Genomic DNA, 27849 nt, shown 5'->3' on the forward strand with positions numbered 1-27849 from the left:
AAATTTCAAGTATACAGGACAGCACTGTTAATTCTAGTCACATAGCTGTATATTAGATCTCCAGAACTTATTCATCTTGCATAACTGAAACTCTGTACCCTTTGACCAACATCTCCCAATTTCCCCCATCCCTCAGCCTCTAGCAACCACCATTCTATTTTCTGCTTCTATGACTATTTTAGATTCCACAAATAAGTGAGATCATGCAATATATGTCTTTCTGTGTCTGGCTTATTTCACTTAATATAAAAATATCCTCCAGCTTCATCCACAGTGTCACAAATGGCAGAATTTCCTTCTTTTTTAAGGCTGAATAATGTTTCATTTTCTTTATCCATTCATCCACTGAGAAACATCTTATGGTTGAGCAATCCCACTTCTAGATACATATCCAAAGAAAATGAAATCAGTATCTCAAAGACACATCTGCACTCCCATGTTCACTGTAGTAATATTTGCAAGAGCCAAGATATGGAATCAGTCTAAATGTACATAGCATATTCTCATTCATTTCATTGACTCGTCACCATGTTCATTTTAGTAAGGGCTGAGCTCTGTGCTAGACCCTATGGATGCAAGGAGAAAAGGCTGACAAGACCCTGCCTATATGGAGCTTAGAGTCCAGGGAGCTTCAGGAAATTCCCTAGTTATTATGCTTCAGTAGACAGGAACTAAGACCCCATCCTAGGACTAGCTCCATCCCAGTTCCAGGGATACACAGACAGGGAGGAGACAAGCTGCCTAGTCTAGCGCAGAAGACAGAGAGAGAGAGACTGACTTGCCCACTCACTCACTGTATTATGTCTTAAATGCTCTGAGGATCATGTGAACAGGGTTCAAAGAACACAGAAAAAAAGCAGCAATCTGCCTGGGGGAGAAGGAATGCTGCTCACATTTACACTGCCATGGAGGAGAAGGAAGATTTCTTTGGCTGGTTTTGGGAAGGAACAAGGGCATTCTGGGCAAAGGGATGAGCAAGATCAGAAGCTCAGAAGTATGAAAGTTCAGAGCATGCTCAAGGCAAGGGATGGCATGTAGGGAGTCATGATTAGGGTGAAGAGGGATGGGGAAGGGGACAGAAAGACTGGTTAGAGCTTGACTATAAAGAGCAGGCTAAAGAGTTTGAACTTTTTCCTGGAGGTAATGAGAACAGCCTTGTATGAGGAAAGAAGGTTGGGACCAAAGGGTTTAGAAGAGGAAATATCAGAATCAAGTCACATTTTGGGAAGATAACTGGAAGAAAGGTAGAGAAAGTGCCATTTAGGCCCATTCTCAGCAACAAAATATTGATGCTGCTGCTGCTGCTGCTGACAGTGGTAATTACGGCAATTGACAATCCAGAACATTTATAATATAGGAGTACTGTGCTAAGCTTTTCATAAACATCATCTAATTTTATCCTCACATTAACCATATAAGTAACTATATGAAGGAGGTATTATTATTATTATTATTATTATTATCCCCAGTTTACTATACATGACAAACATATACAGAACAATTCAAATACTTGGACACAGGGAGTATGAGACTGGACCAGAACTCAAATAAGGACACAGGGAGTATGAGATTGGACCAGAACTCCAGCCAAGGTTGTTCTAACCCTAAAGCTTTTGGTCCTATTCACCCAGCTACACTGCCTTCTCACTGCAATTTCTTGCAGGTAAATTCACCTGCATTGAGGCCCGGTTCCACCTGGAGCGGCAGATGGGTTACTACCTGATTCAGATGTATATTCCCAGCCTGCTCATCGTCATCCTGTCATGGATCTCCTTCTGGATCAACATGGATGCTGCACCTGCTCGTGTGGGCCTAGGTATCACCACTGTGCTCACCATGACCACCCAGAGCTCTGGTTCTCGAGCATCTCTACCCAAGGTAGGTCCCATTGCCCAAGAGCATAGAACACCTGGGCAAATAAGGACAGTATCCACTTCCTTGCCCTGCCTAAAACATGGAAAGCAAAGGAATTATTCACTACTTATTTATGTACTATACTTTGCAGGATCCTGCAGATCTTTGCAGGTTCTACACTTTTCTGATCCATCAAACCTTCCACCAGACTCAACATTATGGTTCAATACAAGTTGCCAGACACCGCATTCTGCTCCACTGTCTACCAACACTAGGCACACATTCTGCTTCATTTACTTTTAACACTCAACTTCACATTCTCCTCCATTCACTTTTAGAGCTAAGTACAACATTCTGCTCTTTTCACCATTAATAGTAAATACTCTTATGTTGGGGATCTCCAACACTAACCCCATATCCAGAGATTGGATAGAAAGATTCATAGGACTCGGCATAAAGTTGTATTCGCAGCTAAGATATTTTTATTTTTTGAATTTAAAAAGACCTTGATATTCCACCCTTCAAGTTACAATTGGAACAACTAGGAGAGGGGGAAGAGTTGGAGTGGGATAAAGAAGTAGGAGGGGTTCGATGGCTGGATGCCTAGTCCACTTAGTTTTTGTACTGTAAGGACTCATCACTGGTTTCATTGAGAAGACACATATGGATGAGGGCTTCTGTGACCATAAAAGGGTCACAGTTGGTGGGGGGCAGGGCAACGGTCTTCAACGTAACGCTTCTTCTCCTGGCCAATGGTCCAGGGAATGCATATGTTGGGGCTACAATTGGTTACACCAGCAGAAAAGTTGTTGATGTTGGAAGTTTCATGGAATCCAGTTAGGCATCGGGCATTGTCCAGGCCTCCCTTGGGATCATAGGCATGGATGTGGCACTGGTGCCACTTGCTTAGTTTCTCAATGGCCTCCTCAATGTACTCCAGACCATTCTCCTCCCACACGGCCTTGGTGCTAAAGTTAGTATGGCAGCCTGCACCATTCCAGGTCCCAGGAATGGGCTTAGGATCGAAGGTTGCTGTCACTCCAAAGTCTTCACATACATGATGCAAAACAAAACAGGCCACCCAGAGATGATCTCCCATGCTGATTCCTTCAGAGAGTCTGATTTGAAATTCCCACTGGGCAGGCATGACCTCAGCATTAGTCCCCGCAATCTTGACTCCAGCATACACGCAGGCCTGTAATAGGCCTCCATGATGTCCCTGCCATAGGCTTTGTCTGCTCCCACGCTACAATAATAGGGATGCTGGGGTCCCTGGAAGCCATTGGAAGGCCAACCAAAGGGGTACCCATCTGTCCCCATGAGGCTATATTCCTGCTCCATGCTAAGCCAGGGGTGCTCACCATGTCCATTATCTGTTTACAGGTGTGCCTCAAATTGGTCTCTGCAGGCTTTCAGTTGTACTTCAAAACTTTACAGAACACCAGCTTGTAGGGTCCTTACTGAAAGAGTCCCAAAACATGGAAGCAGGCATGAGATACATGTCACTGTTGGAGCCTTCAGACTGTAAAATACTAGAGCCATCAAAATTCCAGGCCAGGCGCAGTGGCTCACACTTGTAATCCCAGCACCTTGAGAGGCCAAGGCGGGTGGATCACCTGAGGTCAGTAGTTCAAAACCAGCCTGGCCAACATAATGAAACGTCGTCTACTAAAAATACAAAATATAAGCTGGCTGTGGTGGCACATACCTGTAATCCCAGCTACTCAGGAGGCTGAGGCAGGAGAATCACTTGGACCCGGGAGGCAGAGATTGCAGTGAGCCAAAACCATGTCATTGCACTCCAGCCTGGGCAACAAGAGTAAAAACTCCCGTCTCAAAAAAAAAAAAAAAAAAAAAAGAAAGAAAAAGAAAGAAAGAAATTCCACTCAGGCACTCTTCCACACACTTGGGCTCACTGTTCAGGGTTGGGTCTTACAGTGCAGCCCTTTTCCAGTACCATGTATATGGATTCAGATATACATGGCCTAGACTTTCTCACCCTGACTCAGTGACATGTACACCTGCTTAAGCGCCTTTCTTTAAGTGGGAACTTGCTGAGGTGGTCATGGTGGAAGGTGTTCTGGAGGCCAAGCAGGTGGGCGGGTAAAGGTAAGCTGAGAGAGCAAGGTGAGGAGAGAAGAGGCCGCTGTGCTGCTCACATACTCCGCTCTTCTCCCATTCTCGGCTCTTCACAGCTAAGATTTATTACAGCAACATATTCAGAAGATACAGCTGGCTCATCAGGGGGAAAGAACATAGACAGAGACTAGAGGAATCCATGTACAGGCTTCCTTACTCTCACTCTCCCATGAGGGGTCACAAAGAATGCACTCTTACTCCAGCAACAACATGCAGACGTGTGTGTTATGTTTCTGCCCAAAAAGACAGAAAAACAGAAACTGCTAGCCAGGCATCATGGTGTGCGCCTGTAATCCCAGCTACTCAGGAGGCTGAAGCAGGAGAATCACTAGAACCAGAGAGGTGGAGCTTGCAGTGAGCTGAGATCATGCCACTGCCCTCCAGGTTGGGCAACAAAGTGAGACTCTGCCTAAAAAACACAAGGAAAGACAAAGAAAAACAGAGACTGTTCTATGATTCATTTGAGGCTCAGTGTGCCATGTTTTAACTGGGAGCTGGTCACATCAGCACCCTCTGCCTAGCATGTGCCAAAAGTCCAGATGCCCAAAAGGAAAGCAGATTGTTCAGCACGAACCAGATTGTTTGTACAACCTAGGCACAGTGAGCCAGCCTTATCAGTTAGGGAAAGTAGGAATATACCCAAAATCTAACTTCGCAGATGCCATCCAAGAGGCAAAGTTGCAAGAGGCCCTTTCTAAGATAGCAGCCTCGGGCCTGTTTCATTAACCCTTTTCTGGACACACTTCAATTTGATTCTTACATTTCTAGTGTTAAACACCACATTTGCTGTTAACTCCTAAACCATGTTCTGCTTCATTCACTATCAACACTAGACACGGTATTCTGCTATTAATGTCAGATACACATTCTGCTCCATTCAGCCTTTTGCTAGACACAACATTCTGTTCCATTCACCTCTAACACCAGACATAGCATCCCACTTCATTCATTGCTAACACCAGGCACTATTTTTCTTCCAGTCACCCTTAAAATCAGTACAACTTTCTGTTCCCTTCACTGTCGACACTAGACCTTGCATTCTGCTTAATTCACTTTTTATTTTTTTGAGATGAAGTCTTACTCTGTTGCCCAAGCTGGAGGGCAGTGGTGTGATCTCGGCTCACTGCAACCTCCACCTCCTGGGTTCAAGTGATTCTCCTGCCTCAGCCTCCTGAGTAGCTGGGATTACGGGCATGTACCACCATGCCCAGCTCATTTTTGTAATTTTAGTAGAGACGGGGTTGCACTATGTTGGCCAGGCTGGTCTTGAACTCCTGACCTCGTGATCCGCCCGCCTCAGCCTCCCAAGTGCTGGGATTACTTAATTCACTTTTAACACTAAACATAATGTTTCATTTCACTTACTATTAATGCTAGACATCATATACTCCTCCATTTACCTCTAGCTGAGGTTCAACATTCTGTTCCCTTCACTATTAATCATTGATGCTTCATTCTACTTCACGCTTTTAATGCTACATGCTGCATTCTACCACATCCACTATTATTGTTTGAGTCACATTCTGCTGTATTCACTCAACAACAGACACAATGTTCTGTTCTACTATTAAAGCCAGACACCGTATTCTGCTTCCTTTAGCCCTCTGCTAAAAACAATGTTTTGCACCATTTCCAATTAATGCTGCTTAACATTCTGTTTTGATATATAAAAGTAGATAGAATATACGATAAACACTCTTTACCCAGAATCATACTCATACCCTTTACCCAGATTCACCAGTCATCAATTTGCCATATATACTTTCTCTATATAGGTAGACGGATGGATGAATACATAGATAGATGAACAGGTAGGCAGATACGTAGGTAGGTAGATAGGTAGGTAGGTAGATGCAATTTTTGCTGAATCAACACAGACGTAACAATTCACCTCAAAATAAGGAAGGAGAATCGCAATGACATTATCACATCTTTAAAACTTAACATTAATTCAATAATTATTGACTTAGAAATAATTTGATTTGAAATAATAAAATAATATCATCTAATATAGAACCTTTACTTAAATTCTCCCACTTTTCAAAAAGTCATCAGAAAATATGATGAGGGATCCAATCAAGACTCCAGTTTATATTGCACATGGTTGCTCCATTTTGTCTCTTTTAACCTAGAACAGTCTCCCAGCTGTTTTTTGTTTTTCATGACAGTGACTGTTCCATTAACTTTTAATGTGAGACACAACATTCTGTTTCACTTGCCATCAGCAGAAGACACCACACTCTCCTTTATTCACCCTTACAACAAAACTTGACAATATGCTCTCTGCACCATTCACACTAGACTTCATATTGTGCTACATTCACTACAAATGCTTGAATCCACATTCTCTGATAACTATTAACACCTGACAACACATTCTGCTGTGTGTAATTGTAACAGCAGACATAATGTTCTGCTTTCTTTTCCTTATGCTAGATTCAACATGCTGCTCCACTCACTATTAATAGTTGATGCCACATTCTCCTCTGCTTATGGTTTACCCTAGATGCAACATTCTGCCGCACTCATGGTTAACACTAGACTCAATATTTGGTTCCATGTGTTATTAATATTCAACTTCACGTTCCCCTTCATTCATATTTTTTATTCATCTGCCTTTTTATAAGCATTAGATTTAGTGTCTTTTAATATATTTGCAAAGTTGTACAATCCTGTCTATACAACTACCTACAGACAGTATCTAATTCCAGAACATTTTCATCACCCAAAAAGAAAATCCGTACTCTCCAGCAGTCACTCCTCATTCCCCACTCTCAGGAGCCCTTGATAGCCATAAATACTTAATACCTGTATAAATTTGCCTATTCTGGACATCTCATATAAATGGAATCATACAATATGTCGACTTTTATGATTGGCTTCTTTCACTTAGTATAATCTTTTTAAGGTTTATCCATGCTGTAGAATGCATCAGTACTTCATTCCTTTTTTGGCTGAATTAATATTCCATGGTAGAGATATGTCACATTTTGTTTATCTATTCAGCAATTAGGCATTTGGTTTATTTTCACTTTACTATAAATAATGCTGCTGTGAACATCTATGTACAAGTTTTCATGTGGACATGTTTTCAGTTCTCTAAGGTATATACCTAGAAGTGAAATTGTTGTGTTACATGTTAACTACATGCTTAACTTTTTGAGGAATTCCCAAACTGTTTTCCAAAGCAGCTACACCATTTTATGATCCCACCAGAGTTCCAATGTCTCCACACCTTCACTAATATAATTATGTTTTTTTTTTTTAATTTTAGCCATCTTAGTTGGTGTAAAATAGTATCACATTGTGGTTTTGATTTGCATTTTGCTAATGAATAATAATGCTTAGCATTTTTCACGTGCTCATTGATCATTTCTATATCTTCTTTGGTGAAATGTCTATTAAAATATTTTACTCACTTTTGATCTTACTGTTATTGAGTTGTAATAGTTCTTTATTTATTCTGGATTTTAGAACTTTATCAGATACATGATTTGCAATATTTTCTCTCATTCTATGTGCTGTGATTTGGATTCTTGTCCCTTACAAACCTTGTATTAAAATTTAATCCCTAACATTGGAGGTGAGTCCTAATAGAGGTATTTGGATCATAGGATTCGTCATGAATAGATTAATGCCCTCTCTCAGGGGTGAGTTCTCACTCTATTCATTGTTAAAAAGAGCCTGGCCACAGCTAATACACTTATGTAACAATCCTGCATGTCCTGCACATGTATCCCAAAATTTATTTAAGAATAAATAAAATTTTAAAAAATAATTTTACAAAAACAGCCTGGCATCTCCCACCATTTCCTCTCTCACCATGTGATCTCTGTACATGCTGGCTCCCCTTCACTTTCTACCATGAGTGGAAGCAGCCTGAGGCCCTCACCAGATGCCCAATCTTGAACTTCTCCAGACATCAGAATTGTGAGCCAAATAAGCCATTTTTTCCTTATAAGTTACCCCATCTTAGATATTCTTTTGAAATAACACAAAATGGATTAAGATGCTATGGGTTTTCTTCTCTCTTGATTGATAGTATCATTTATCTACAAAAGCTTTTAATTTTGATAAAATCTATCTATTGTTTTGTTGTTGTTGATTATGCTTTTTTTTTTTTTTTTTTTGAGATGAAGTATTGTTCTGTTGCCCAGGCTGGTGCAGTGGCATGAACTTGGCTTACTGCAACCTCTCCTTCCTGATTACAAGCAATTCTCCAGCCTCAGCCTCCTGAGTAGCTGGGATTATAGGTGTATACCACCAGGCCTGGCTAATTTTTGCATTTTTAGTAGAGAAGGGGTTTCACCATGTTGGCCAGCTCGGTCTCCAACTCCTGAACTCTAGCGATCTGTCTTGGCCTCCCAAAGTGGTGGGATTATAGGCGTGAGCCACTGTGCCTGGTCTTGACGTCATTTTTTAGAAAATATTGCCTAATCCAAGGTCATGAAGATTTACACCTATATTTTCTTCTAAGAATTTCATAGTTTAGTTCTTATGTTTAGAACTAAACTTTGAAACTTTGGCACATTTAGATTTATTTCTATATGTGATGTGAGGGAAGATGTCAAACTTCATCTTTTTTCGTTTCTTTTTTTTTTTTTTTTTTTTTTTTTTTTGAGACAGTCTCACTCTGTTGCTCAGGCTAGAGTACAGTGGCACACTCTCAGCTCACTACAACCTCCACCTCCTGGGTTCAAGTGATTCTCCTGCCTCAGCCTCCTGAGTAGCTGGGAATACAGGCATGCACCACCACAGCAGGCTAATTTTTGTATTTTTAGTAGAGATGGGGTTTCACCATGTTTGCCAGGCTGGTCTCGAACTCCTGACCCCATGTGATCCACCTGCCTCAGCCTCCCAAAGTGCAAGAGTTACAGGTGTGAGCCACTGCACCCAGCCCAACTTCATTCTTTCACGTGTGAATATCCCAGCACCATTTGTTGAGAAGAGTATTATTTCCCCTGTTGAATTGACACCCATGTCAAAAAAATCAGTTGACTCATAAATAGATTGGCTTACTTCTGGACTCTCGATTCTACTCCATTGAATCTATATGCTGATCCTTTTGTCAGTACCACACTGTTTTGGTTACTGTAGCTTTGGAGTAAGTTTTAAAATCTGGAAGTGTGAGTCCTCCAACTCAAGATTGTTTTGGCTACTCTCTGTCTTTTGCATTTGCATATGAACACAAATATAAATTTTAGAATCAGCTTGTCAGTTTTTGAAACAAAAATAATAGCTGGGTTTTAATAAAGAATGCATTGAATCCATAGATGAATTAGGGTAGTACTGCCATCTTAACAATATTATTTATTCCCATCATCAACATGGGATTTCTTCCCATTTATTTAGGTCATCTTTAATTTTTTTCAACAAAGATTTCTAGTTTTTGTGTACAAGTCTTGTACTTACAACAGGTATTGTACAGGTATTATATTCTTTTATGCTATATAAATTGAATTTTTTTAAGTTTAATTTTTAAATTATTCATTCTAGCCTATAGAAATACAATTGATTTTTGTACGTTCATCTTGTATCCAATAACTTTGCTGAATTCATTTATTAACCCTAAGTCTTTTATATAGCCTTAGGATTTTCTTTGTACAAGACCATGTGATCTACAAATAGAGATGGCTTTACTTTTTCCTTTCCCCCCAAGATGCCATTTATTTCTTTTTCTCACTAATTTCACTGGCTAGATCTTCCAATACAATGAAGAATAAGAACAGATATTCCTGTCTCATTCCTGATCTTACAGAGAAAGCTTTCAGTTTTTCACTATTAAACATGAAGTTAGCCATGGATTTTACATAGATGCCCTTTACAGTTTGAGGAAGTTTTCAATTCTTAATTTGCTAAGTATTTTTACCATGAAAGGTGTTGAACTGTGTCAAATCCTGTTTCTGCATCTATTTCGAGGATTGTGTGATATTTTTCCTTTATTTTATTCATATGGTGACCGATTGATTTGTGTGTACTCAACTAACATTGCATTCCTGAGATACATCCCACTTACTCATGATGTATAATTCTTTTCTATATATCACTAGATTTGGTTTGCTAGTGTTTTCTTGAGAATTTTTTTCTCTGTATTCAGAAGAGATATTGATATGTAGTTTTCTTTATTGTGATGTCTTTGGTTTTTTTATTAGGGTAATACTGGCTTCTTAGAATGAGTTGGGAAATGTTCTATCCACTTCCACTTCTCTGAGAGTATAAGAAGGATTTGTCTTAATTCTTTAAATGTTTGGTAGAGTTCATGAAGGAAGCCATCTGGACCTTTTTATTTAGTTTTGGATTACTAATTCAATCTCCTTACATGTTATGTGTGCATTCAAGATTTTGATTTAGTGCTTTGTTTTGTTTTGTTTTGTTTTGTTTTTGAGGTGGAGTTTCACTCAACTGGAGTGCAGTGGCACGATCTCAGCTCACTGTAACCTCTGCCTCCTGGGTTCAAGTGATTCTCCTGCCTCAGCTGCCCAAGTACCTAGGATTACAGGTGCACACCATCATACCCAGCTAATTTTTGTATTTTTAGTAGAGACAGGGTTTCACCATGTTGGCCAGGCTGGTCTTGAACTGCTGACCTCAAGTGATCCACCCACCTCTGCCTCCCAAAGGATTACAGGTGTAAGCCACCATGCACAGCCTCCATTTCTTTTTGAGTTAGTATCTTCTTAGGAATTTGTCCACTTCATTTAGGTTATCTAATTTATTGGCATACAGTTGTTCAAACTATTCCCTAATAACCCATTTTATTTCTGTAAAATCAATGGAAATGCCCCCTCTTTCACTCTATTTTAGTAATCTGATTCTTCCCTCATTTTTTCTTGAACAGTATAGTTAGCAGTTATTCAATTTTGCTGATCTTTTCAAAGAATTACCTTTTGGTTTCATTGGTTTTCTCTATTATTTTTCCACTATTTTACTTACTACTATTCTAATGTTTATTATTTTCTTCCATCTGCTTACTTTGACTTTAGTTTGCCCTCCTAGTTTCTTAAAATGAAAAGTTAGGTTATTAATTTGGGAGCTTTCTTCTTTTTAATACAGGTGCTTACAGCTATACACTTCCCTCTAAAAATTATTTTAGCTCATCTCATTAGTTTTAGTATATTGTGTTTTTGTAATTCAACTCAGAGTATTCCTTAATCTTTTATTTATTCTTTGATGCATTATTTTTGTGAGTTTTCTAACTTTCTTTTGGTTATTGATTTTTAATATTCCATTGAAATCAGAAAACATATTTTTTATGATTTCAACTATTTTAAGTTTCTTGAGACTTGTTTTCTGCGTAAGAATACGCCATGTGCACTTCAGAAGAATGTATATTCTTCTATTATTGAGTAGAGTGTTCTATAGATATTTTTTAGGTATAGTTGGTTTACAGTGTCATTCAAAGTTTTCATTTCCTTGGCAATCTTCTAATTGTTCTATTCATTATTGAAAGCAGGGTTTTGAAGACTCCAAGTATTATTGTTGCATTATCTATCACTTCAATTCAGGCAGTTTTGCTTCATGTATTTGTGGCCCTGTTGTTAGGTGTGTAGATGTTTATAGTTGTTATATTTCTGATGGATTGACTCTTTTATTATGAAATGCTCTTCATCTTTTAATAACATTTTTCTTAAATACTGGGTTTGTGTGTATGTGTTTGTGGGTGTGGTGTGTGTGTGTGTTTGACATAATCACCTACAAGTCTCTTTTGGTTACTGTTTACATGGTATGTCTTTTTCCATTCTTCTACTTTTATCCTAGTTGTGCCTTTGAATCAAAAGTGTGTCTTTCATAGACAGTATGTAGTTGCATGTTATTTTTTAATCCAGTCTGAAAATCTCTAACTTCCAATTGGTTTATTTAGTCTATTTCCACTTAATTTACTTGTGATAAAAATTACAATTGGTATAATTTATATCTGCCATTGTGTTGTTATATATATATATATATATGTCTTATTTTTTGTGTCTTTGTTCCTCCATTACTGCCTTTTTTGCATTAAATATGTGTTTTTGTCAGTGCAATTGTTCATGCCTATAACCCCAGCACTTTGAGAGGCTGAGGCAGTTAGGTTGCTTGAGCTCAGGAGTTCAATACCAGCTTGGGCAACATGGTGAAAACCCATCTTTACAAACAATAATTTTTAAAAATCAGCTGTGTGGGATGGCACACAGCTGTAGTCGTAGCTACTTGGGAGGCTGAAGTGGGAGGATAGCTTGAACCTTGGAGATTGAGGCTGCACTAAGCCATGCTTGCAACACTGCACTCCAGCCTGGGTGACAAAGTGAGACCCTTCTCAAAAAAAAAAAAAAAAAGTATTTCTAATTTCTTTTACTATTTATTTTAGTTTTTTTTTTTGTTTTGTTTTGTTTTGTTTTTTTTCATGAACACCCTGGGGATTACAATTCCATTTTATTTTAGAAACATCTAATTCAGATTATTAACACTAACTTAATTACAACAGTGTCTTAGTTTACTTGGATTGCTAAAACAAATGCTACAAATTTGGTGGTTTAAACAATAAAAATTTATTTTTCATAGTTCTGAAACCTGGGAAGTCCAAGATCAAGGTGGCAGCTAATTCAGTTGCTAGTGAGGGTTCTCTTTCTGGCTTCCAGATGACTACTTTCTTGCTTTGTCCAAACATGGTGGAGAAAGAGTTTTGGTATCTCTTCCTCCCTAATTCCTATTTAATTAAGGCCCCACCTCTAAGATCTCATTTAACCTTTGTCACTTCCTCATAGGCCCTATCTCTAAATACAGTCATATTGGGGGTTAGAACTTCAACATATGAATTTTAGGGTCACATAAACATAAAATCGTTGCTCATATATAGCCAGTTACTTTCCCCTTCCCTTGCACTGCTATTATCATACAAATTACATCTTCATTATGTATTCATTAACACAGGTTTATAATCATTGCTTTACTCAACTGTCTTTTAAATTGGATAGGAGAAAAAAGTTATAAACAAAACTACACTTATTATATTGTCTTGTATATTTACCTATGCAGTAATCTTTACTAATATTACTTATTTCTTCATATGAATTTGAGATATTGACTAGCATCCTTTTATTTCAGCCTGAAGGACTTCCATTAGTATTTCTTGTAGGACAGATCTGCTACTGGAAAAGTCTCTCGGCTTTTGTTTACCTAAATATTATTTTTCATTTTTGAGGGATACAGAATTCTTGACAAAAATTTTCCTTTCAGCACTTTGAAAATGTCATCCCACTGTCTTCTGTACGCCATGGTGTGAATGAGAATACAACTGTTAATCTTATCAAGAATCCCTTGTACAAGAGGAGTTGCTTCTCTTTTGCTATTTTAAGATTCTGCATTTGCAGGAGAATTGCTTAAACCAGGAGGTAGAAGTTGCAGTGAGCAAAGATCTAGCCATTGCACTCTAGCCTGGGTGACAGAGTGAGACTCCAAATTTAAAAAAAAAAAAAAAAAAAAAAAGAGATTCTGCCTTTGTCTCCTGACAGTTTGATTAGAATGTGTCTAGGTGTGGATCCGTTTAAGTTTATCTGACTTGGAGTTCCCTTAGATGTATAGATTGCTGTTTTTCATCAAGAGCTTTCATCTAGAGTTTCTTAGATGTATAGATTGCTGTTTTTCATCAAATTTGATAAGATTACAGGCATTATCTTTTCAAATATTCTTTCTTTGTCTCCACTGGAGATTCCTATTAAACATTAGGTTGGTGCATTTCATGGTTCCCCACAGGTTTCTGAGGCTGTTTTTTTCCTTCATTCTGTTCCTCAGATCATATAATCTCTGATAATATGATCTGATAATATGATAATTCACTGATTTTTCTTCAAGTTTCCTGATTCTTCTGTCTTCTTAAATACTGTTGATTGCATCTAGCAAAGTTTTCATTTCAGCTATTTTACATTTCAACTCCAGAATTTCTATTTGGTTTTTATTTGCTATTTCTTTCTTTGAGATGGAGCCTTGCTCCGTTGCCCAGGCTGGAGTACAGCATTACATCTCAGCTCACTGCAATCTCTGCCTCCTGTCTTCAGGTGATTCTTCAATCTCAGCCTTCTGAGTAGCTGGGATTACAGGCATGCATCAACACATCCAGCTAATTTTTATACTTTTAGTACAGACGGGATTTCACCATATTGGCCAGGTTGGTCTCAAACTCCTGGCCTCAGATGATTCACCCACCTCAGTCTCCCAAAATGCAAGGATTACAGGCTATTATTTCTTTCTATCAATATGCTGTATTTGATGAGACACTGCTCTCATATTTTCCTTTACTTGTTTAGACATAATTTCCTTTAGTTTTTTGAACATACCTAAAATTACTGATTAAAGTCTTTATTAATTTCAGCATCTGGGCTTCCTCAGGGGAAGCTGCTTTTGACTGCTTTTCTCCCTATGTATGTATGAGCCATTCTTTTCTCTTTCTTTGCATGTCTTAGATTTTTATGTTAAAATTAGACATTTTGAGTTCTGGGATACATGTGCAGAATGTGCAGTTTTGTTACATAGGTATACATGTGCAGAATGTGCAGTTTTGTTACATAGGTATACATGTGCAGAATGTGCAGTTTTGTTACATAGGTATACATGTGCAGAATGTGCAGTTTTGTTACATAGGTATACATGTGCCATGGGGGTTTGTTGCACCCATCAACCCGACATCTATATTAGGTATTTCTCTTAATGCTATCCCTCCCCTAGTTACCCACCTCCCAACAGGCCCCAGTGTCTGATGTTCACCTCCCTGTATCTATGGGTTCTCATTGTTCAACTCCCACTTATGAGTGAGAACAGGCAGTGTTTGGTTTTTCTGTTCTTGTGTTAGTTTGCCAATAATGATGGTTTCCAGCTTCATCCATGTCCCTGCAAAGGACATAAAATCATCCTTTTTGATAGCTTCATAGTATTCCATGGTGTATATGTGCCATATTTTCTTTATCCAATCTATCATTGATGGGCATTTGGGTTGGTTCCAAGTCTTTGCTATTACTAACACTTCTGCAGTAAATATATGTGTGCATCTGTCTTTACAGCAGAATGATTTATACTCCTTTGGGTATATACTCAGTAATGGGATTGCTGGGTCAAAGGAATATCTGCTTCCAGATCCTTGAGGAATCACCACATTGTCTTCCACAATGGTTAAACTAATTTATACTACCACCAACAGTGTAAAAGCATTTCTATTTCTCCACATTCTCTCCAGCATCTGTTGTTTCCTGACTTTTTAATGATCACCATTCTAACTGGCATGAGATGGTATCTCATTGTGGTTTGGATTTGCATTTCTCTAATGACCAGTAATGATGAGCTTTCTTTCATATATTTGTTGGCCACATAAATGTCTTCTTTTGAGAAGTGTCTGTACATATCCTTCACCAAGCTTTTGATGGTGTTGTGGGAGTTTTGTAAATTTCTTTAAGTTCTTTGTAGATTCTGGATATTAGCCCTTTGTTAGATGGATAAACTGCAAAAAATTTCTCCTATTCTGTAGGTTACCTGTTCACTGATGGTAATTTATTTTGCTGTGCAGAAGCTCTTTAGTTTAATTAGATCCCATTTGTCAATTTTGGCTTTTGTTGCCATTGCTTTTGGTGTTTTTGTCATGAAGTCTTTGCCCATGCCTATGTCTTTTTTTTTTTTTTTTTTTTTTTTTTCCCGGAGACAGTCTTGCTCTGTCACCAGGCACCAGGCTGGAGTGCAGTGGTGCGATCTCGGCTCACTGCAACCTCTGTCTCCCAGGTTCAAGCAATTCTCCTGCCTCAGCGTCCCAAGTAGCTGGGACTATAGGCACATGCCACCATGCCCAGCTAGTTTTTATATTTTTAGTAGAGATGGGGTTTCACCATGTTGGCCAGGATGGTCTCGATCTCTTGACCTTGTGATCCGCCCACCTTGGCCTCCCAAAGTGCTGGGATTACAGGCTTGACTGGCCACATTTAAGTCTTTAATCCACCTTGAGTTAATTTTTTTATCAGCTGTAAGGAAGGGGTCCAGTTTCAGTTTTCTGCATATGGCTAGCCAGTTTTCCCAACACCATTTATTAAATAGAGGATTCTTTCCCCATTGCTTGTTTTTGTCAGGTTTGTCAAAGATGGCTGTAGATGTGTGGTGTCATTTCTGAAGCCTCTGTTCTGCTCCATTGGTCTACATATCTGTTTTGGTACCAATACCATGCTATTTAGGTTACTGTAGCCATGTAGTACAGTTTGAAGTCAGGTAGTGTGATGCTTCCAGCTTTGTTCTTTTTGCTTAAAATTGTCTTGGCTATGCAGGCTCCTTTTTGGTTTCATATGAAATTTAAAGTAGTTTTTTTCTAATTCTATGAAGAAAGTCAATGGTAGCTGATGTATAGCACTGAATCTATAAATTCCTTTGGGCAGTATGGCCATTTTTACAATATCGATTCTTCTTATCCATGAGCATGGAATTATTTTCCATTTGTTTGTGTCCTCTCTTATTTCCTTAAGCAGCAGTTTGTAGTTCTCCTTGAAGAGATCCTTCACATCCCTTGTAAGTTGTATTCCTAGGTATTTTATTCTCTTTATAGTGATTGTGAATGGTAGTTCACTCATGATTTGGCTATTTGTCTATTATTGGCATATAAGAATGCTTGTGATTTTTGCACATGGATTTTGTATCCTGAGACTTTGCTGAAGTTGCTTATCATCTTAAGGATGTTTTGGGTATAGACGATGGGGTTTTCTAAATATACAATCATGTCATCTGCAAACAGAGACAAGTTGACTTCCTCTCTTGGAAATAAATAATACGCTTTATTTATTTCTCTCGCCTGATTCCCCTGGCTAAAACTTCCAATACTACATTGAATAGGAATGGTGAGAGAGGGCATCCTTGTCTTTTGCTGGTTTTTAAAGGGAATGGTTCCAGCTTTTGTCCATTCACTATGATATTGGCTGTGGGTTTGTCATAAATACCTCTTATTATTTCACGATACATCCCATCAATACCAAGCATGAATGGGGTGTTTAATTTTATTGAAGACCTTTTCTGCATCTATTGAGATAATCATGTGGTTTTTGTCATTGGTTCTGTTTATGTGATAGATTACGTTTACTGATTTATATATATTGAACCAGCCTTGCATCCCAGGGAGGAAACCAACTTGATCATGGTGGATAAGCTTTTTGATGTGCTGTTGGATTTCTTTGCCAGAATTTTATTGAGGATTCTCACATCAATGTTCATCAGGGATATTGACCTGAAATTCTCTTTTGTTGTGTCTCTGCCAGGATTTGGTATCAGGATGATGCTGGCCTCATAAAATGAGTTAGGGCAGAGTCCCTCTTTTTCTATTGTTTGGAATAGTTTCAGAAGGAATGGTACCAGCTCTTCTTTGTAGCTCTGGTAGAATTCAGTGGTGAATCTATCTGGTCCTGGGATATTTTTGGTTGGTAGGCTATTAATTAGTGCCTCAATTCCAGAACTTGTTATTGGTCTATTCACGGATTCGACTTCATCCTGTTTTAGTCTTGGGAGGGTGTATATGTCCAGGAATTTATCTATTTCTTCCAGATTTTCTAGTTTATTTGCATAGAGGTGTTTATAGTATTCTCTGATGGTAGTTTGTATTTCTCTGGGATCAGTGGTGATGTCCCCTTTATGATTTTTTATTGTGTCTATTTCATTTTTCTCTTTTCTTGTTGATTAGCCTGGCTAGAATGGCTAGAAGTCTGTTTTGTTCTTTCTTTTTCTTTTCTTTTCTTTTTTTTTTTTTTTTCTTTGTGACTGAGTTTTGCTCTTGTTGTCCAGGTTGGAGTGCAATGGATGCTGTTGGCTTACTGCAACCTCTGCCTCCTAGGTTCAAGTGATTCTCCTGTCTCAACCTCCTGAGTAGCCAAGATTACAGGTGCCTGCGACCAGCTAATTTCTAGTATTTTTAGTAGAGACAGGGTTTCACTATGTTGGCCAGACTAGTCTCAAACCCCTGATCTCAGGTGATCCACCTGCCTTAGCCTCTCAAAGTGCTGGGATTACAGGCATGAGCCACCATGCCCAGCCCTAATCTTTTCAAAAAAATCAGCTCCTGGATTCACTGATTTTTTTGAAGGGTTTTTGTGTTTCTATCTCCTTCAGTTCTGCTCTGATCTTAGTTATTTCTTGTCTTCTGCTAGCTTTTAGATTTGTTTGCTCTTGCTTCTCTAGTTCTTTTAATTGTGATGTTAGAGTGTTGACTTTATCTCTTTCCTGTTTTCTCCTGTGGTCATTTAGTGCTATAAATTTCCCTCTAAACACTGCTTTCACTGTGTCCCAGAGATTCTGATGCATTGTGTCATTGTTCTTATTTGTTTCAAATAACTTATTTATTTCTGCCTTAATTTCGTCATTTACCCAGTAGTCATTCCAGAGCAGGTTGTTCAGTTTCCATGTAGTTGTGTGGTTTTGAGTGAGTTTCTTAATTCTGAGTTCCAATTTGATTGCACTGTGAGCTGAGAGACTGTTATGATTTCCATTCTTTTGCATTTGCTGAGGAGTGTTTTACATCCAATTATGTGGTCAGTGTGGTGCTGAGAATGTATATTCTGCTGATTTAGGATGGAAAGTTCTGTAGATGTCTATTAGGTCTGCATGGTCCAGAGCTAAGTTGAAGTCCTTAATATCTTATTAATCTTCTGTCTCATTGATCTGTCTAATACTGACAGTAGGGTGTTAAAGTCTCCCACTATTAACTTTGTGGAGTGTTTCTTTGTAGGTCTCTAAGAACTTGGTCTGTGAATCCGGGTGCTCCTGTATTGGGTGCATATATATTTAGGACAGTAAGCTCTTCTTGTTGCCTTGATCCATTTACCATTATGTAATGCCCTTCTTTGTCTTTTGTGATCTTTGTTGGTTTAAAGTCTCTTTTATCAGAGATTAAGATTGCAACCCTGCTTTTCTTTGCTTTTCGTTTGCTTGGTAAATATTCCTTCATCCCTTTATTTTGATTCAATGTATGCCTTTGCACGTTACATGGGTCTCCAGAATATAGCACACCAATGGGTCTTGACTCATCCAATTTGCCAGTCTGTGTCTTTTAATTGGGGCATTTAGCCTGTTTACATTTAAGATTAATTTTGTTATGGGTGAATCTGATCCTGTCTTTATACTATCTGGTTATTTTTCCTGTTAGTTGATGCAGTTTCTTCATATTGCTAATGGTCTTTACAATTTGGTATGTTTCTGCAGTGGCTGGTACTGGTTTTTCCTTTCCATGTTTAGTGCTTCCTTCAGGAACTCTTGTAAGGCAGACTTGGTGGTGACAAAATCACTCAGCACTTGCTTGTCTGTAAAGGATTTGATTTCTCCTTTGCTTATGAAGCTTAGTTTGGCTGGATATGAAATTCTGGGTTGAAAATTCTTTTCTTTAAGAATGTTGAATACTGGCCCCACTCTCTTCTGGCTTGTAGGGTTTCTGCAGTGAAATCCACTGTGAGTCTGATGGGCTTCCCTTTGGGGGTAACCTGACTTTTCTCTCTGGCTGCCCTTAACATTTTTTTTCCTTCATTTCAACTTTGGTGAATCTGACGACTATGCATCTTAGGACTGCTCTTCTCGAGGAGTATCTTTGTGGTGTTCTCTGTACTTCCTGAATTTGAATGTTGGCCTGTCTTGCCAGGTTGGGGAAGTTCTCCTCGATAATATTCTGAAGAGTGTTTTCCAATTTGGTTCCATTATCCCCATCACTTTCAGGTACACCAATCAAATGTAGTCCTATATTCACATAGTCCCATATTTCTCGGAGGCTTTGTTCATTCTTTTTTCTCTAATCTTGTCTTTATGCTTTATTAACTTGATCTTCAATCTCTGATATCCTTTCTTCCACTAGATAGATTCAGCTATTGATACTTGTGTGTGCTTCACAAAGTTCTTGTGCTGTCCTCAGTTCCATCAGGTCATTTATGTTCTTCTCTAAACTGGATATTCTAGTTAGCAATTCCTCTAACCTTTTTTCAAGGTTCTTAGGTTCCTTGCCTTGGATTAGAACATGCTCCTTTCACTTGAAGGAGTTTGTTATTACCCACCTTCTGGCCTATTTCTGTCAATCTCTCAAACTCAATTCTCTGTCCAGTTTTGTTCCCTTGCTGGCAAGAAGCTGTGATCCTTTGAAGGAGAAGCAGCATTCTGGTTTTTGGAATTTTCAGCCTTTTTGTGCTGGTTTTTCTTCATCTTTGTGGATTTATCTACCTTTAGTCTTGGATGCTGGTGACCTTCAGATGGGGTTTCTGTGTGGATGTCCTTTTTGTTGATGTTAATGCTATTCCTTTCTGTTTGTTAGTTTTCCTTCTAACAGGCCCCTCTGCTACAGGTCTGCTGGAGTTTGCTGGTCCACTCCAGACCCTGTTTGCCTGGTTGTCACCAGCAGAGGCTGCAGAACAGCAAAGATCGCTGCCTGTTTCTTCCTCTGACAGCTTCGTCCCAGAGGAGCACTCACCAGATGCCAGCCAGAGCTCTCCTCTATGAGGTGTCTTCCAACCCCTGCTGGGAGGTGTCTCCCAGTCAAGAGGTACAGGGGTCATGGACCCACTTGAGGAGACAGTTGGTCCCTTAGCAGAGCTCAAGTGCTATGTTGGGAAATCCACTGCTCTCTTCAGAGCTGGCAGGCAGGAGCATTTGTCTGCTGAAGCTGTGCCCACAGCCACCCCTTTCCCCAGGTGCTCTGTCCCAGAGAGATGGGAGTTTTATCTATAAGGTCCTGACTGGGGCTGCGGCCTTTCTTTCAGAGATGCCCTGAAAGAAAAGGAATCTAGAAAGGCCATCTGGCTACAGTGGCTTTACAGAGCTGCAATGGACTCCACCCAGTTTAAACTTCCCATTGGCTTTGTTTACACTATAAGGAGAAACCCGCCTACTCAAGCCTCAGTGATGGTAGACACCCCTCCCCCTACCAAGCTTGAGCAGTCCACGTCAACTTCGGATTGCTGTGCTGGCAATGAGAATTCCAACCCACTGGAACCTAGCTTGCTGGGCTCTGTGGGGTGGGATCTGTGGAGCTAGACTGCTGGGATCCCTAGCTTCAGCCCCCTTTCCAAGGGAGTGGACAGTTCTGTCCCGCTGGTGTTCCAGGCGCTACTGGGGGTATGAAAAAAAGACTCCTGCAGCTAGCTGGGTGTCTGCCCAAACGGCCTCCCAGTTTTGTGCTGGAAACCCAGGGCTCTCATGACCTGGGCACCTGTGGGAATCTCCTGGTCTGCGGGTTGTGAAGACTGTGAAAAAAGCGTAGTATCTGGGCCAGAGTGCACCACCCCTCACGCAGTCCTCCAGGGCTTCCCTTGGCTAGGACAGGGAGTTCCCCAACCCCTTGTACTTCCTGCGTGAGGCAACATCCCACCCTCTTCAGCTCGCCCTCTGTGGGCTACACCCGCTGTCTAACCAGTCCCAATGAGATGAGCTGGGTATGTCAGTCGGAAATGCAGAAATCACCTGCCTTCTGTGTTGATCTCGCTGGGAGCTGCAGACCAGAGCTGTTCCTATTCAGCCATCTTGCCAGCCAAGTTTGGACATTTATATAATGTGGTGACTTTGAAAATCAAATTCTCCCCCCTCTTCAAGATTTGTTGCTGTTACTATTCAGCAACTTTTCTGAACTAATTCTGTAAAGTCTGTATTATTTGTTTTGTGGGACCACTGAAATCTCTGCTCAGTTATGTTGGTAGTCAGCAAAACATCAGACAAAGGTTTCTTAAATGCCTGGAAGCTGTAAGTCTCCTAGCCTTTCCCAAGGGGCTCTGTGTGTATGTTAAGACCTACCTTTAACATTCTGCCAGGCAGTTTACAACTTTGACTTAGGCTCAGGCTTTACTTCCTGCTTGCTCAGACTATCAAGGTAGCCAAAGATGAGAGCTTAGAGCCATCTCAGGTCTTTCCAGGAATACACACAGCTCTAAGCTTGCACACAGTTTCCCAAGAATGTCAGAGCTTTCCAAAGTCTGGAAAAAACAAACATCTCATTACCCAGCTTTTCCTTTTCAGCTTTTTGATTAACCTATTATTTTGCCCCAACTGCCTCAGGTAGTAATCACTATTGATTGCTTTTGATTAATGCCCTCAAAGAAAAAGTTGTTCACACGGGGCCAGCCCCAATTCAGGTCAAATAAAGATAGCATCTTTGTGTGAAACATGAGATACGTCAAATGATGATAACTCTCTGGGTATGGGGCTTTGAAGAAGCTCCAGCTCTGTTCTGCTCCACCCAATAGCTGCCAGACAGCTAGTTTTCATGTGCATACAGGCTGTTGGTTTTCATGGAGCTGAGTAGATTAGGATAGGAATAGGGCAACACACCACAAAGCTCCAAGGGAAATGAAAATACATGGCCATGCAGAAACTTGTGCATGGATGTTTATAGCAGCATTACTCACAGTAGCTAAAAGGTGAAAACTTAAATGTCCATTAACTGATTCATGGATAAACAATATGTTGTATATCCATAAAACAGAGTACTATTCAGCCATAAAAAGGAATGAAATACTGACACGTTACAATGAATGAACCTTGAAAATATGATGCTAAGTGAAAGAAGCCAATTATAAAAGGCCACATATTACATTACTTCATTCATATAAAATACAGATTAGTGGTTGTTTATGGATGGGGGAATAGAGAGGTGATGGCTAAAAGGTAACAGATTTCTTTTTGAGGTAATGAAAACGTTCTAAAATTGACTGATGATGATGGTTGCACATGTGTGAATATTCTAAAAATCATTAAACTCTTGTTTAATGATTTAAACACTTTAAATGTGTGAACTGTATATGTTAAATGTGTGAATTGCATGGTATGTGAATTATATCTCAATAACACTTCTAAACAATGCCACAAAGCTTGCTGTTCTTATTAAGATTCAGCTTATTTTCTCGAATAAATGTTCACAGGACTGCTATAAGCCTTTGGTAATTAGCAGAGTTCTTAAAAGTTGGCACTGACAATTTTTTTCCAGTGTTCTCATTATTTTTATGGAGGAATTTTCAGAGGTCCTTATAGTGTCATTTTTGCTGACATCCTACATTCACTTTTAATGCTCAGTACAACAGTTTGCTCCTATCACCCTTAAGCAAAACACAGTATCCTGTTCTAAGTGATAATGCTAAATATACCATTGTCCTCTCTTTAGTACTCTCATAGGTAACATAATCTATATTTACCCCAAATATTCCTTCCAGTCTGTTTGATCATCTCTCTTCTGTTTTCCTCTGTACCTCCACCCTAATATCCCAGCCGAGGAGCAGAGAGCAGTGAGTGATTGGGGGAATTACTGAAGACCAGAAAACATCCCACCATGCTCAATATTTTCTACTCCTCTGCTCTCACTTCCCTGTGTTTCTCCTCCACCCCACTCTAGGTGTCCTATGTGAAGGCCATTGACATTTGGATGGCAGTTTGCCTGCTCTTTGTGTTCTCAGCCCTACTAGAATACGCTGCCGTTAACTTTGTGTCTCGGCAACATAAAGAGCTGCTCCGATTTAGGAGGAAGCGGAGACATCACAAGGTAGGCTTTTGGGTCACTGCCTAAGGAGGGACAGCTGGTAGTAAACAAAAGAGTTCTAAGCAGTCTTGTCTTGTGTTATTTGTTTCAACGGTCCATCTTTCTCAATGTAAAAGGCAGGTTAGAAATAGGAACTAAAGATGTAGAGGTCTCAGCTTTCCTCCCATAAATAATGCCCTAGTTGGGTCTATAGGTAGCCACTCTTCCAATTGCAACAGTAACACTACAGAAATTATCAAGTTATACCTAAAGGCAGAATTAATGGACTAAATGCTGATGGGGTCAAGAAAATAACTAACTATAAACCTAAAAGATTGGGAGATGTCCATTGGCTTTTTTCTGCAAGCCTGCATGGTTTTAATAGGTTTGATTCCAGAAGACAACTTCACATGAAAGGTGAGATCTTAAAGTAGAATGCCCAGGTTCAGACTTTTGCTTCCTGCCTCCAGGATAGAGGCAACAAGCAAGATCCTCCACCAGAGTGGGTTCTCTCACCACATGAGGGATTGAATAAAGGAATATTTGACAGGGCACCTCTGAAAAGTAACCAACTTCTGTTTACTCAGAAGTCGTGCACTGACCAAGCAATACCATTGGGGAGTGTGTAGCCTGCTGGAGCAAACTGCTCCATACCCTGGGTCCCTAACCAGTTCCCCAGAAGACCAGTGTTCTGGGGATCAGAGAGTCTGCTTTCCTCTGCAGTCTCATTTTCACATCAATTCCTTTTTGCTTTCTGAACACCAACCACCCTGGCTTTTTTCTTAGTTCTTCAAATATACACACAGGACTCTAGATATCTTGTTCTCTTTCCCTGTCCTGCTCTTCTAGTGCACTGTGTGTGCTATGTTCTAATTGAACTTAATTTCTAACCTTCTAAAAATGTATCCTGATTTCAGCCAGGTGTGGTGGCTCACGCTTGTAATCCAAGCACTTTGGGAGGCCAAGGTGAATGGATTGTCCGAAGTCAGGAGTTTCAGACCAGCCTGGCTAACCTAGTAAAATCCCATCTCTACTAAAAATACAAAAATTAGCAAGGCACAGTTGTAGGCACCTGTGATCCCAGCTACTAGGGAGGCTGAGGCAGGAGAATCGCTTGAACCCTGCAGGCGGATGTTTCAGTGAGCTGAGATCATGCACTACTGCACTCCACCCACGGCAACAGAGTGAGACTCTGTCTCAAAAAAAAAAAAAAAAAAAGTTTCCTGATTTAAAAGCATAAATTCAACGATGTGATTTTTTAAAAGTCTATCTCATCTACCAAATTGCAAGCTCCATAAAGGCAGAGACCATGTTTATTTTTGCTCAGTGCTAGATCCCTGGTGCCGAACACAAGGCCTAACATATAGTGAGCATGCAATAAGTATTTGCTAAACAGATGAACAAGGGGATAAACAAATGATTAAGTTGGTGCAAAAATAACTGCAGTTTTTGCCATTAAAAGTAATAAAGAAGCAGTGTCCAGACAAGAGTCTGAAGTTCTTCTAGTGACAGATTAGGGCAACAAGGGACCCACACACTAGGACCTGTCACAGTGTTGCAAGCCACAGCATATACCTGCAATGTACCAGATCCTATAAGCTTTAGACTGATCTATTTAAAATAAGCATCTATTAATCAGTAAATTACAAAAACAAAACAAAATAGTTGTCTGCCAAGCTGCAATGTGCTGTGACAAAAGACCCTGCCTCTTTAGTCCTCTTTACTATGAGACTTCAAGATAGTCTATTCTTGGGTCCAGGTTCTTCATGCGCAAACTGCGTATAAAGGGAAACGTGAGAATTAAATCAGTGATGCCAAAGCAGCTTTTTGTTCCTACCATGCAAGTGCCAAGTATTAAAATGATTACATATATACAAATTTCTATCAGTATGTTTCTTAAACATCAGCAATCTGATTCAATTAACTTCTGGCAGTTTACCATAGGGAGGAGGCAGACATGCCAAGACAGAAGATGTCCATGGGAATTAAGATATCACCATCCTTCTAAATCTGCATTGAAGGAGGAAATTGTCTTGGGTTCAGCAAGCCGGAGAGAATTTTTTAAATGACCGCTAGTTTTAGCTACTCTATATTGTCCATTGAATACCTAGCCTCTGATTCTTAAAAAGAAAAAAAAAAGTCTAATTAAGAAACTGGAACGATGGCTTTTGCCTGTAATCCCAACTACTAGGAAGGCTGAGGTGAGAGGATTGCTCAGGGGTTCCAGACCAATATGGGCAACATAGTGAGACTTTGTCTCAAAAAAAAAAAAGAAAAAGAAAGAAACTGAAAATGACCAAACATAACTATATCTAGGATTTGTTTTTATTTTTCCTTTTTCCCCCATAGACTAGCTGCTTTTTGTAATTTCATTTGCTAGAGACATTTGTTAAAAACACTGATTTGAAAAGACTATGTCCAAGATATTTTACTATCACCAGGCCTTTTGACTGGACACTGCACAGCCCCACTAGACGTTGTTTGCATAGACTAAAATGGGAATGGAGCCTCCTGAAGATACGTAGTATGGTGGCCTATGGTACTTTCAAAGGCTGCTTCTACCCTCCCCAAATACCAACCAGTTTGACACACTAGAAGAAAACAAACACTTTCTCTCTGGCCAGATAAAGTGTGGATGAGGCCACTATTTAGATTTGATCAGGTTCTCCTACTTGGTTCCCTCCTGGACGATACCTCGGCAATCACCCCATCCACTCCTGATGAAGGAGACCCACAATAGCAAGGCCAAGTCACTGGCATCACGAGGCACTGATGGCAAGGGCAAGGGAGGTGTTCAAAGACCCGAGGTTCTTCTCCAAACATTAACCATACCACCATGAGTTTGTATCTGGTCATCTGTGTGTCCATCCTGAAGCAGATAAAAATTGTCCTGCGTTTAATAGATCTTAAATAAAGACTAAGTCTTATACCAAGGTGGGGGTCAAAAACCAGTAGCCAAAAGGTGAAATTTGATATGCAAATATCTTTACTTTGGCCAGGAGTGTTTTTAAAATCTGGACTAAGGGGTCGGCATTTAAAAATCACACTTCTGGCTTCATTAGAAAAAAAATACAGCATTCAGCCATATTGGATGTGCTTCCCATAAGGTATTGGTGCACGGGAACTGCCTTTAGATAGGGAATGCATTCTCCAGTTAATACCATCTCTTCTAACCAGATATTTTCAGCCCCAACTTACTTTACCACTCACATTTCTCCTGCCTGCATCCTTGTATGCATTTGAATTAATGTGATCTATAATTCATAAGGGCTCTTACGTTGGCCCAAATGTTAGAAATTACAGTGATGGAGAATTGAGCTCACCATAAAAAATAGTTTCCTGTGGAGTAAAGCCGCTCTGGAAGTGATTTGTACACTAGTGGTGTCCAAGCTTCTGCTCCAGAAACCTCTCTTTAACAGGTAGTTTGCAGAGGGAATTTTAAATCCCAGATGGTGAATGGAGAGGAACTAGCTACATGCCTGAATTTCTCAGAGCCTGTGATCTTGGCCAGCCTTCCCAACTCCCACCATCTTCCCATGTTGCCTCATTTGTTGTGCAGAAAGCATCTGGTTTTCGAATTCTCTGGCTGGCCTCCTTACGCAAATTATTAGGAAACCATATCTCTGAGCACCAGACTCAGCAGGCATACTGCTAGCAATCTCCCTGGGTTCCAGAGTACACTACCAGATTTCCCCTCCTCCAGCTCTGAGCAGCTCTAGATACAGTTGGGCATGCGTTTCCTGCCACCTGCTGGTTCCAATAAGAATAGCAAGCCTTTTACCAGTCATTCCTAGGGAATTTCCTTTCTCCGAGACACAATGTGAAATTGATAATCCTCTAGCTAGATAGGGCCTTCAATCCAAACCTCTACTCTTCCCATTCCCATGTTTAACAGATGAGAAAAGCAAAGAATGATATCCAAAGCAGCATAAAAAGTTAATTTGGTGCTTCCCCCTACCTAACTAGGTCCTAGTTTAAAATTAAAACAACAACAACAAAAAAAAAAAACCAACATCCCCAGCCCAAGCAAGGGGAGATTTTCATTGAAATGTAATAGAGTTCAGACTCAGACCCCCTTCGAAGTACTAGGTCCAGCTATTTGGCCAACTCCCTCCAACTCCTCTCCTTGGCCCTGGCATTGATTCTTCTACTGTTGCCCTATGCATAGACAAGTTCTTACTACGCACCTATTTGCCAGGCATTGCATATATGTAGCACATCCTCTTCCTCCCCACTTTTGCAATGAAGGTGTTGGACAAGATTCATTCATTTTCCAAGGATCTCTTGAGCATTTAGCGTATGTCTCAAATGCTTCTGGTGCTAAAAATACAACCCCATCTAAACAAACCAAAAAATAAATGAATAAAGGAAGATAAAGCTGGTGAAATATACAAGTA

At 39.8% G+C, this 27849-nt stretch overlaps 1 protein-coding gene and 1 pseudogene across 1 annotated transcript in view; one reads left to right on the plus strand and one right to left on the minus strand.

Moving 5' to 3' along the window:
- Nucleotides 1–27849, plus strand: part of GLRA1 (glycine receptor alpha 1) — a 106512-nt gene that overhangs the window by 75947 nt on the left and 2716 nt on the right. The window contains exons 7-8 of the mRNA XM_003934049.3: nucleotides 1664–1878; nucleotides 23330–23476. Of these exons, the coding sequence (XP_003934098.2) occupies nucleotides 1664–1878; nucleotides 23330–23476 (362 nt within the window). The remainder of the gene's footprint in view (nucleotides 1–1663; nucleotides 1879–23329; nucleotides 23477–27849) is intronic.
- The window catches only part of LOC101054197 (glutamine synthetase-like), a 40097-nt pseudogene continuing 14113 nt past the window's right edge, over nucleotides 1866–27849 (minus strand).

The sequence above is a fragment of the Saimiri boliviensis genome, chromosome 1 (assembly GCF_048565385.1).
Source record: "Saimiri boliviensis isolate mSaiBol1 chromosome 1, mSaiBol1.pri, whole genome shotgun sequence".
Classification (NCBI taxonomy): domain Eukaryota; kingdom Metazoa; phylum Chordata; class Mammalia; order Primates; family Cebidae; genus Saimiri; species Saimiri boliviensis.